The sequence below is a fragment of the Megascapheus bottae genome, chromosome 6, assembly GCF_031878675.1.
Source record: "Megascapheus bottae isolate mThoBot1 chromosome 6, mThoBot2.hap1, whole genome shotgun sequence".
Taxonomy (NCBI): Eukaryota; Metazoa; Chordata; class Mammalia; order Rodentia; family Geomyidae; genus Megascapheus; species Megascapheus bottae.
This window is the reverse complement of record NC_143514.1, coordinates 77,356,339-77,368,355: the sequence shown is the minus strand read 5'-3', so window position 1 is coordinate 77,368,355 and position 12,017 is coordinate 77,356,339. Positions and strand designations below refer to the sequence as shown.

Below are 12,017 nucleotides of genomic sequence, written 5' to 3'. Positions count from 1 at the left end.
CTCACCACATGGTTCAGGTAGAAAAGTTTTCTTTGTGGTGGGGGGGGAGGGCAAACTGCAACCTCACATAAGATGGAGGTATGCAGAGACAGAGGGGAAGGACAAAATAAAAAACGAGGGCAAGACAGGGGACTTCTATTATACAGAAAAGGGCAGGCGGCGGGACCTCAGTGGATGAAGTGACCTCAGAACCTGGGGAATCTCTGGCTGTCCAAGGGAGGCGTGGCCAGGGCAGTTCGGGAAATGACCTCAGCAGATGAGGAAGTGACCTCAGAACCTAGGATTCTTTGCTGACTCACCATCAAGTGATGGACAGTCAGGTGATTACTGGTTCCGGGCAGAGGAGGAAAAAGTGGGGAGGGGCTGTTCTCCCAAGCAGACCAAACAAGTACCACACAAACAGAAAAAGGCAGAAGTGGCACCGTGGCTCAAGTGGTAGAGCGCTGGCCTTGAGCAAAAAGCTAAGGACAGCACCTAGGCCCTGAGTTGGGGGGCGGGGGGAGGTGAAAGAAGGAAAGGAAAGGGAAGGGAAGGGAAGGGAAGGGAAGTTCCTTCTCCGAGAGAGTCACTTCTGATAAGGTCCTGGGAACCACCCCGTGGCCTCCCATGGCCTGAGCATCTTCTGGAAGTTGTTAGTGGACTCCTCTCCCTCAGCTCCCTCACGCGCGTGACTCCTCCAGGACCACCAGGCCCCCAGAGCTCACTCAGGGAGGAAGCAGGGGAGATCACTGCAGGACTTTCTGCTCGGCCCTTCCTCATTCTTCTCTTATCTGAGCTGCTTGGGGACAGCGGCTGCTCAGAGGCTCAAGTTTCGCCCCTGTAAGCAGAGTGAGGCAGTCCAGAGCTGCTCCAAATCAGACGGGAAAGTCATGGGAATGAAAGCAAACACCCAGATAAGCTTAGGGCAGGCTGTAGACACCTTGGGGATAGCAGGGCCAGGTCACAAGTAGCCTGTGCGTGCACCCGAGCTTCTGTCAGGATAGATAAGTTTTCAGGTGCCTCCTTTGAAATTCTAGCACCATCTACACAGAAAGATGGGCGGTCTGACAAAGGCAAGATGGCACTACCTGTAGGCAAACCAGGCCCGGCCATGGTAGGCAGGGGAGAATCATGCCTCTAGGAACCACAGGTCTGCTGGATGCCCGGCCTGGCCCAGGGTCTGGAAAACACAGCCTGAACAAGCAGCTTCAAGTCAGGAGTGTGTGTGAACACACACATGCATACACAATGATGTGCACGCATGCACAGATATTCACACATATACATGTGCAATCAAACATGCAGATACACACATGGGTGTAACATACAGGTATTCACACACTCAGGTATTCGTATGTATCCACACGCACACACATACAACACATGACTACTCACATGCACAGGCATTCACACAGGCATATGTCTATACACACGCACACATATGAACTCACATGCAGAGGCATTCATACACTTTTTCATACATGCATTCACACACATATTTCAATGCACATATATTCAATGCACCAGCACACACACGTATTTGCACAAGTATACACACCAGCAGATACACATACATAGCTATTCATACAATACACACACCAGCATGCACATGTGCACACAGGAATTTACTTGCAGAGACATTTGCATGCACACACACCATGCACATGTGCACACATGCATTCAGGCACAAGGAATTCACATGTGTACCCTGGTAGATATGTGTTCACATGCACACAGGAGCACACATGCACATACATGGGCAGTACTACATGTACAGAATGGAATAAAAGACTGCTGCTGTGAGGATGTTTGGAGGAAATGTGGCTGGGGAGGTCCATCCTCTTAGGCAACAGTATCTTTCTGCCTGATTTCCTGGAATCTGTTGGCACATAGTCCTTTTCTGCCTGTTCTGCAATTACTAAGGTTCCAGGGGATTTCTGACTGGCAATGTTACTGGCTTGGCCAGTGTGTCTCACCCATGGTGATTTTTCACAGGACCAAGATGAGGTGACAAAGTCCCTTTTGGGAAAGATCTCATTATGTTGCTCAGGCTTGTCTTTAAACTCCTGGGTTCAAGGGGTTTCTCCTGCTTCTTCTGCCTCCTATTTCAGCCTCTGGAGTGGTGGGGTCCTCTTCTCAGCTAAGAGAGACTTGGCCTTCTGTCTTCCTATTCTTGTGCAGCCTAAGTAACTGAGTTTAGCAAGAAATCTGCTAAATTTGGCACAAGTCCCCTTTGCCTGGATGCCATCGCCGCCGCCGCCTCCTCCTCCTCCTCCTCCTCCTCCTCCTCCTCCTCCTCCTCCTCCTCCTCTTTGCCAGTCCTGGGGCTTGAACTCAGGGCCTGAGCACTGTCCTTGGGTTTTCTCAAGGCTACAGCTCTACCTCTTGAGCCACCACACCCTTCTGGAGGAATCGAACCCAGATCTTGGTCCATGCTAGGCAAGCATGCTATCACCAGGCCCAACTCCCGGAATGCCTGGGTGTCTTCTTTTGGGTGTAAGCCCTCCCATGTCCTCGTTTGGAATGGAGCCCTCACTGTCCCTTGCTTCCACTCTCCTCTGGAGTAGTTCCTGTTGCATTAACAGATGTCTGTTTAGTTAATCGGCTCCGGCAGGCCTCCGATTCGCAACCCTCCCGCTTCAGCCTCCCCTGCTCCCGCCACAGAGCTGGGATTACAGGTGTGAGCCACCAAGGTGCGCTTGATTTCTTTCTTGCGGGTTAACTGGCCTCGAACCACGACCCCCGGACCTCAGCCACCAGGGTAGCTAGGATTACAAGCGAGAGCCCCGGCGCCTGAACGCACGGCACGAGTGCGCAGGGCCGGCCTGGCCTGAGTCCACGGGCGGGAGGCCGAGGCGGCGCGGGGACTCAGGCTCACCTGAGCGTCACCAGGAAGACCACTGCTTGCGGCCACGCGGACGGAAATCCTGACGTTCCGCAGAGAAGGTCCGGGGGCCAGGGTGGGGTCGAGAGCCCGGGCCGGGGCGGGGAAGGGAGCCGCTCCGCCGGCACGAACCGCAGGACGCCGTCTCCTAGCAACCGGCGGCAGCGGCCAGGTGCGCGTGCGCGACGCCTCACGTGGCCCGGAGCCGAGCTGGGATTGGAGGAGACGCCGCGGGAGGGGCGGGGCCTGGCCAGTGGGTTCCCCGAGTTCGGAGCCCAGGAACCCCAGGGCCGTGGCGCAGGTGCCCTCCGCCGGGGTCGGGATGGAGCTGCCGGCCGTGAACCTGAAGGTGGCCGCGCGCGCGGGGCGGGGCGTCCGGGCCGCAGGGGGCGGAGCACCCGCTCTGGGTGGGTCCGGCGGGGAGCGGGGCGCAGGACCCCGGGTGGGAAGCAGGTGCGCGCGGGCCGCGGCCGTGCAGGCCCAGGAGGCGGCCCAGCGGGGTGGGCAGCTCCCGCGGCGGGGCCGCCCGGCCGGGGCACCCCCTCCGCCCGGACGCGCGGGCCTCGCGGGCCCCGGTGTGCGTCCTGCGCGCCGCGGGTCGCGGGCGCGGGGCGGGGGGCGCGGGGGGCGGCGGGGCGCAGGGCCGGACCCCTCCCCGGGGCCCCCGCGGGCCCCCGGACGTGCCGGCTCTCTCGAAGGAAGCCAGGCGGCCCCACACTTCCCGAGTTTCCCCACGCGGCGCCCGGCTTTCGCAAGCGGGGCGCGCGAGCCGCCCAAGTGGCTCACAAGTCTTGGCTTCCTGAGCGGGGTTCGTTCTCCTTCCTCCGTCCGCCCACCCCCGCGTGCAGCCCGAGGCCTCCGGACCTGTGAGGCCCAGGGGCGTGAACCTTGGACGGCACCGGCCATTTTGGGCCTTGGTGCGGTTTCCTCCAGGACCCTGCGGGTGAGAAGACGGTGCGCCCGAAGGCAGGGGCGGCTGGCTCACCGCAGCCCGCGTCCGGATTCCCCCCACGCGTGCTTCGGGCCGGGCCGGCCCCGGTCGGCCGCGGAGGGCCATAGATGGCGGTTAAAGGACGGACTTGCGGGCAGCATTTAGCCAGGGAGAAATTGACCCGTGGACAGCAGAGCTTTGCTGCAGGTCAGGACTCCCTCTCCCGTCCAGGCACCGTGAGCCAGAAGTTCTGACAATCACTGCTGCCGTTTGGGCCAACTGATAACGCTCTCATTTTTCCACCAGAGCGCCCACTTGGTAGATCGTTACTGGAGTCCTGGGGCTTGAACTCTGCGCCTGAGGTTCTTGGTGCTTTGGTTTTGTGTTTGCTTGGCACTCTTGCCATTTGAGTCATATCTCCACTTCTGGCATTTAGCTAGTTAATTAGAGCTAAGAGTCTGATGGACTTTTCCTGCCTGAGCTGGCTTAGAACCAGATCTCAGCCTCCTGATCAGCTAGGATAACAGGCATAAGCCACCAATGCCCAGCCTTTATGTGCGTTTCTATGGACATGGGGCTCCATAAGCGTTCCCAGCTGTGAGCTGGGCTGGATCTCTGTTCATAAAATGAAAAGGTGGTCCTTTCTTTAACCTGAGCCACCATGTGCCGCATCTCCAGTCCACCAATCAGACAAGTGCACCAGAGGCCTGTGAGGCCAGAGTGTCCCCGAAACCCACGAAACAAGTGCATTGGGATTTTACATCATAGGATTTTACTGGGGAGTGTGTCTCAGTGTGTGCAGGGAACATACTCATTTGTGATCTGCATCTCCGAGTTCTGTAGTGAACTCCTATTGTCGAAGCCGGAGACTGAAGGCCAGCTTTTAACACTCCACTCTGAGGCACTAAAGTGAGCCGTATTCAGGAGCTGGGGACACCACCTAGGGCTTGTGTCCCCTCCCCATGCCCTCTCCTCTGTCCTCTCAGTATTGGCTGAGGTCTGCTGTGCCACGGACCCAGGGAAACTGCTGCCCCAGGCCCTTTGCACAAAGGCCTGTCTCTCAGTTCCACCCCTGCTTGTCTTGAATCAGGCCCTGAGCTGGGAATGGCATGGTGACTAGCTCATCAAGGGCTGGCCTCGGGGTCGTACAGTCCTGTGAGAGGAGGACTCATGCTGGGGCAGAAGACTGTCTGGGAAGCTGGCCTCCTGACAGTGGCCACAAGGCCTAGTTGGTGTAGGGCTGGCTCCCTGACAGGCTCTGCTGGGAGTTCTATAGGTCTCTCCACCTCCCTGTTCCCCACAGGGCAGATAGCAGCTCTAAAAGGTCAGGTGACTTACGGAAGTCACACAGCCTGGAAGGCTTGGAGCCAGGTTTGGATCTACGAGTCCTTTGTTCCCTTTTCAGCTTAGGCACGCACAGCCCTGTCTGCTCCCACCCTAACCTCAGCATTCTGGGGTCTCTCACAGTCTCATGTAACGATCACCACATTTTTTTTTCTTGTACCCTCTCACCCAGTGCTGAGCAGGAAATGGCTTTATTGAGAATTAGTGATATTCACTACATGCTTGTGTGGGACAGACTATGTATGCAAGGCGCAGACAGTCTCACTCCTCCTCCGAGATCTCAGCTAGTCCTACTTGCTCCTTGCTTGAGTCCTCTAGTGCCAAGCAAAGGGTTTAAGTCTTGGAAGACTGGCCTCCTGGCTTCTCAGTGCTCCCTTCTCCAGGGCAAACCTTCTATTTCCATCTTCCCATCCCTCGCTCTTCCAGATAGCACAGTGGCCACAGAGACTTGTATTCAAGGCTGGGTTTTACTTCTTGAGCTGTGTGACCTTGAGGGGGTATCTCCACTTCTCTGAGTATCTGTGTCCTCGCAGTAATGAGAGAATAAAAACAGCCTCTACTTTCTAGTGTGATAAGTGATGGTGGCTCCAGAAAGCAGCCTAGCAATAAGGTTAAGAGTTCAGGCTGTTTAGATATGGAGCAGGCAATGCCCTGGCAGTGGTTGAAGCTGCTGGTGCATTGGTCCTACTGGGGAATTTTTGTTTGTTTTCTTTTGTTTTTGATGGGTCATGGGGCTTGAATTTGGTCTGGGCACACTGTCCCTGAGCTCTTCAGCTCAAGGCTACCGCCCTAACCTTGAGCCAAGCCCTACTTCCTTAATTGGAGGTAAGAGTCTCAGATCCTTTTGTGCCCAAGCTGGCTTTAAACCTTCATCCTCAGGTCTCAGCCTCCTGAGTAACTAGGATTACAGGTGTGAGCCCCGGCGCCCAGCTCTACTGGGGAATCCGTGGTTACTCACCGACAGGTGCTGGGACATCCAGGTGCTCGTTGCCCTGGTGATCAAGGCCCCCTTGGGACAGATGTATCCTCCCTGACAGATACTGCCTTTGGGGAACAGGGTGCCAGCACTTGGGCCTCCAGGTCCTGCCCTGTGCCCTCTGCTGCTTTGACTTTTGACCTTACCTGGGGAAGAGCAGGTCCACCTGGCCTGGACTGGGTGGCTTATTGAGAATAGGGGTCTGGTGCCCCTCAGGACCACCCAGGCCCTTTGCTTTCCTTTCTGAGAAGCCCCAGATCTACCCATGGTAGCTCCTTTCTTTTCTTGTCTTTTCTTTTCATATGGCCATCCTGGGGCTTGAACTCAGGGCTTGGGTGCTACTCCTGAGCTGTTTAGCCCAAGACTAGCACTCTGCCATTTGAGCCAGAGCTTTGTGTCCAGTTTTCTGTGGTTCATTGGGAATAGTCTTTCTTGCAAGGGTGGACTTCCACTGTGATCCTCAGCTCTCAGCCTCTTGAGTAGCCAGGGTGACAGGTGTGAGCCACCAGAACTTGGCTAGGGACATCTTTTTGTTGATCACAGTGAGCCACCAGCCTCTCCTGTGGCACCACAAAAGGCAGGACAAAATGACTCCACTTCCCCCTGGAGCTTTCTTGGGCATTGGGGCTCTCTAGGAGAACAAGCAGGAGACTCTTGCTTGGGTGTGCTTTTGGGGAGCTGAAGAGGAGTGGTGGAATAACTTGTGAAGCAGCCATGAGTGGTGTCTACAAGGTGGCCTGTGTCTTATGCAATGGATCTGCAGAATTTCTAGGGCCATTGTCTTCCCTTCCAGCTTGGTCTTGGGGGGTCACAGGCCCTTCCACTGGTGCGGAGTCCTCCACAGTTAACTTGGAGACCTTCCCAGGATCAGGTGGTCAGCTTCCTGCTGTACCTCACCCTAAGCCAGGACCTGTATGCTGTGGTACAGCTCAATGGTCGAGCACAGGTAGAGCGTGTGTGAGGCCCTTAGTTCCATCTCCACCATCAGTAAATAAATATCAGCCAGGACTGTCTGGGCCATCTATTCTAGAACCTACTGTGTGCAGCCAGAAGTTGGGAGGTCAGAGCATTCGGAATGGAAATGGCTTGTTTGTAAAGCAACCAAAAGTGAGAAGGGGCTGATACTCATGCATGATTCCTCATAATACTGAGGAAGCTGAGACTGGGAGGATAGAGGTTCAAAGCCAACCCCAGCAAAAAAGTTCCTGAGACTCCATCTCCAATATAACCATCAAAAAGTGGGACTTGAACCCCAGACCCCCAGCTCCAGAGCCCTTAGATCACCTGAGCATTGCACCACCACACTCTCATTCGAGTTCCAGGCTCCAGCTCCCTTCCAGCCCCACTCCAGCCCCTGGGTCCCCTGCTGTGGTCAGTGTCACATTCACATCTCCCCCTTTCCTGCACCACAGGTGATTCTCCTGGTTCACTGGCTGCTGACCACCTGGTGAGTGATGGCATTCCAGGGTCTCTGGCTCTGTCACCTCTGTCCTTGGGTCTCTCCCCTCCCTTCCCTTCCCCCCTTCTCCCCTCCTTTCCTTTCCCGTGAGATGGGGACTGTGGCTGGCTGATGCTCTGGTCCTGCTCCAAGGTGGACCCCAGGAGGCAGCTTGTCCCTTGCTGTCGCCTTCCATTGTGTCTCCAGAGTTTCTGGGAGATTTCTCTGCTAACCATTGAGCCCATACATCTTGCAAACCTGGAAGCACTGCACATGAATATGTACGGCCGAGTGGTACCAGCCATGGAGCTGGTGGAAATGCTGTTCTTCCTGGAGTTGGGCATGAGTGACTCTGGGAGGGGTCCCGGGCACCTGCCTTCTGAGCCAGCCCATGGCGTGTCTCCTGAAGCTGCACTTGTGCCCTGGTGTGCTCTGCAGCCACCTGCTTTGTTGTGCTTTGTACATGTCATTAGACTTAAGAACTAGCTGGGCATCTATGGCTCACACCTGTAATCCTAACTACATTGGGAGACTGAGATCTGAGGATTCTGGGCTGAAGGCCAACCCAGGAAGGCAGATCCAAAAGAGTCCTCCAGTTTTTTCTTTTGGTGCCAGTCGGGGTCTTGAATTTAAGGCCTTGCATTCTTGCTTAAGTTTTTCTGCTCCAGGCTGGTGCTCTACCACTTGAGCCACAGTTCCACTTCCAGCTTTTTGGTAATTAATTGGAGATACGAGTTTTATGGACTTCCCTGGTTAGCTTTGAACCTTGGTCCTCAAATCTCAACTCCTGATTAGCTAGGATTACAGGTATGAGCCACTGGCACCCAAGGAAAAGCCAGAAATGGAGGTGTGGCTCAAGTGATAGAGCACCAGCCTTGAGCAGAAAAATCTAAGCTAGAATACAAGGCCCTGAATTTAACCCCTAGTAGGGGCTCTAGTTAGATGGATGGATGGATGGATAGATGGGTGGATAGATAAATGGATAAATGGGTAGATGGACGGATTAATGTGATTGGCTAGCCAGAGCCCATGTCGTGGGAGGGAGACCCTTGGGCAGCTGGATGGCCTCCTGTCTGATGGAGTCACATCTTCCTGCAGGGGCTGCATTGCGTTCTCCGGCCCTTATGCCTGGGCCAACTTCACCATCCTGGCCCTGGGCGTGTGGGCCGTGGCTCAGCCGGATTCCATCGATGCTATAGGAATGGTGAGTGAGGAGCTGGCTTTGGGGAGGAGCAGCATGGGAAGCTGTGGCCACCCTGTGCCCTCCCTCACCTTGCTTCCTCATTGTCTGTTTTCTAAAGTCTGGCACATAAATACACCTCATCCAGCTTCCCAAGCCAGACCTCCTGCACAGCTTTCCTGGCTTCACCTGCCTCGACTTCCAAACCTGCCCTAGGATTGCCCATTCCCCAGGGAAGCCTGATCTGCCTCTGGAGGGATGTGGCTAGGAGAAGCGGCCAAGATGGCATTCTTCTGTCACATACCTCCGCCCAGGGCTGGGTGAGTGCCAGGGCAGCTGGCACACCCAGGCCCAGGCCTCAGGACCCTGAGATGGGGTTCTCTTGGTGGTGCAGCGGGCTGGATGGATTCTGGAGGTCCTTCCTTGTTGGAGGTTCTGGAGCCAAGTCTTGGACCCTGTGTTGACTTGGAGTAAGGGGTGCTGGGCTCTGGTGGAATGTTGGTTGGACTCAACCCTCCCACGCCCATCAGAGTCTCCTCTACCATCTTGCTCGCTGGGCTCCCTGTCTGCCACCAGTGAACACTAAAACCTCTGGAGGGGACGAGCCCAGGACAGGACGGGGTGTCAGTGCACATGAACTGCCGGTGGTGTTTCTTGCAGTTTCTGGGAGGTTTGCTGGCTACCATCTTCCTGGACATCGTCCACATCAGCATCTTCTACCCGCAGACCAGACTCACGGACACCAACCGCTTCAGCGCCGGCATGGCCATCCTCAGCCTGCTGCTCAAGCCCTTCTCCTGCTGCCTGCTCTACCACATGCACCGCGAGCGTGGGGGCATGCTCCCCTTCCACACTGGTGAGCCTGTCCCTGCCAGCTGGGATAATACTTGGTGACACCTTGTACATCCCAGAGCACAGGTGTGGATGGGGTGGGATCCCCCAGCCCAAGCCACACAGGCAGCTCTGGGAGCAGCCCCGCCCACCTTCCACCTGCCTCCAGTCCCTGCCCTCCTGCCATGCTGGGGCCCCCTCTAGCCTGCACAGCAAGCATGGGCTGTAAAGACAGCTCTGATACGGCAGCCCCTGCTGGCTGGCTGCCGCCCCCGGCACTGGTCCCATTTGTCCTGATGAGGTCCCATGCCCTCATGGCTTTCAGTGGCAACCTATGAACCCACCAGGGCAGTACTGGACAAGGTCAGGAGTGGCCTGGGCCCACCTGCCCTGACTGACCTCAGTGCCCTCCAGACCTGCTCTGGGATGAGGAGAACCAAGGACAGTATGACCATGAGACAAATGGGAAACAGAAACGCACAGCCCTTGAGAGTGGTTCACATGTGCAGAGGGGATGGAGTGGTTATGGCGGTTCTTGGAGCCTTTTGCTCTGCCTTGCACCCAGGCCTTACTCCCTGGGAGCAGTGCCTCTGCCAGGCTAGTCATTAGGAGCCCTTGCTCTGGGAGGGGAGCTTGAAGAAGGCTGTGGCACTGGGCCCATCAGGAGGCGCAGCAGGGCCTCTGGTGGGGGTGAGCCCTGGACAGTCCTCAGCAGTCTTCTCATCTATTTTCCCTCCCTACCTCCCTGCCCTCCAGATGACCTTGGGACCTCTCCAGAGCGCAGTGCCTACCAGACAATCGACTCCACAGAAGTGCCAGCAGATCCCTTTGCAGGCCCTGAGGGCAGGGGCCAGGCTGCCCCCCGAGGGTTCTGAAGCCTCCCTGGGCCTGGCCTGGCCCTGCTACATCACCTTTGGATGCTCCTGACCTCCTGTTCTTGCTCCTGAGCTGGACTGTCCTCCATCTCCTCTCCAGCTGCCTGGAGCATATGCTGCAAGAGGCCCTGAGTCCCCCAGCCCCTCTTCCCTTCTTGGTTCCCCACTGTCGCCAGGCTGGAACTACAGCCTCTTTCTTCATCTCTCACTCCATAGCTGCACTGTGTAGGCCCTGGCCAAGCTGTGCCGGAGCAAGGTCAGGTCAGGCCTCTAACGGTCAGTGATGACCCTGCACCCACATCACCCCACCACAAACCTCCCTGTGCAGGAGCTCACTGAGCCTCAGGACCCACCTGGCATGAGGACAAGGGCCCTGTGCTTCTTATTTGCCTGGTCACTTGGTGCCTGAGAATCTAAGCAATCTCCAAGATCCACTGCAGCCCACAGCTGCCCCTCTCAGAACCCTGGCATTACACTCAGGCAGTTCTGTGGCAGAGCCATGTCTCCTCTCCCAGCCGGGCCCACCTCACCACTCCTAGGATGGTCTCTTTGAACCCTAAGTGGACTGAGTCACCTGCCCTGCTGTCTCTAGAGAAAGTGGGGACCAGTGAGGATTTGCTGCGGGGCAGTGTGGTGTGGGCATTTTGGCTGCAGCTCAGATGACCCTGCTTTTCCACTTAGCTTTGTGCCTTCATGGTCTTCTAGAGAAGGGCGGCATCTGTTCAGAGCTAGTTGTGCAGTTCAGTGCTGAGTGTCAGGGGCCTTAAGTGGATCAGTTGTTCCTGGAGTCTGCAGTGAGCAGGTGTGCAAAGGTCAGGGGCTGTCTCTCCTGCAGCTCCCATGTTCAGGTCACAGAGCAGCTGGGATCCTAGGGTCCAGGTCCAGGTCCCTCACTGGATTGAGGTGGTTATTCTGTTCTTAACCCTGTCAGTTAAAAAGGCTTGAGTGGCTGCCAGGTGCCAAAGGAGGGAATGGGGCCCAGTGGGGGGGGGGTGAGATCTCAAGCCTATTCACAAGGTATACAGGCCACTCTGGTTGGGTGAGGGGAGTCCAGGGAGGCCGTGTGACCAAAATTGAGAAATATATAAAGCCCTGGATGTCAAGAGGTTACATAGCCCCCGCCCATTTGTGATGTGAATGTTGCTGCCCCCAACTGAACAAATGAAATGTACAGGCAAAGGCTGGTGTTATCTAGAACCTCAGCAATGCCCCAGAGGCCTTGTGTGTATGCATGTGTGGTGGGTGGAGTGCACGAATGCATTAAAGTACAAACTAGAAAGCCAAGGTGTAGTTCATGATTTCAGTGGCCTGGGGGTGGTGACATGGGCTGGGGGAAATGGGGACAAACATGTTTGGCTACTGGCTTGCTGGGTCTGTGCTTCTGTTGCAAGTAGATGAGACTTGCAGAGAACAACAAGGAAACGGGTATCTGTGTCAAGGCAGGCAGTGGACTGTGGAGGCAGCTCCTTGAGTCCTGGGTCCCCCACTCTGGCTCTGCCACCAGAGCAGAAAAGGACTCTGTCTCTGGAAGATTCCCCCAGAAGGAGACCCAGGTGAGAAGCAGGAGCTGGGCTGTCAG

The 12,017-nt window shown here is 56.2% G+C and overlaps 1 protein-coding gene across 1 annotated transcript; it reads left to right on the top strand.

The window, feature by feature from the left end:
• Window positions 1-3,104: 3,104 nt before the first annotated feature.
• On the top strand, window positions 3,105-11,722 carry Agtrap (angiotensin II receptor associated protein). The gene is made up of 5 exons (XM_090335812.1): window positions 3,105-3,212; window positions 7,527-7,561; window positions 8,651-8,756; window positions 9,393-9,588; window positions 10,320-11,722. The coding sequence occupies exons 1-5, from the start codon at window positions 3,186-3,188 to the stop codon at window positions 10,436-10,438; spliced, it is 483 nt and encodes a 160-aa protein (XP_090191938.1). The 5' UTR covers window positions 3,105-3,185; the 3' UTR covers window positions 10,439-11,722.
• Window positions 11,723-12,017: the final 295 nt, after the last annotated feature.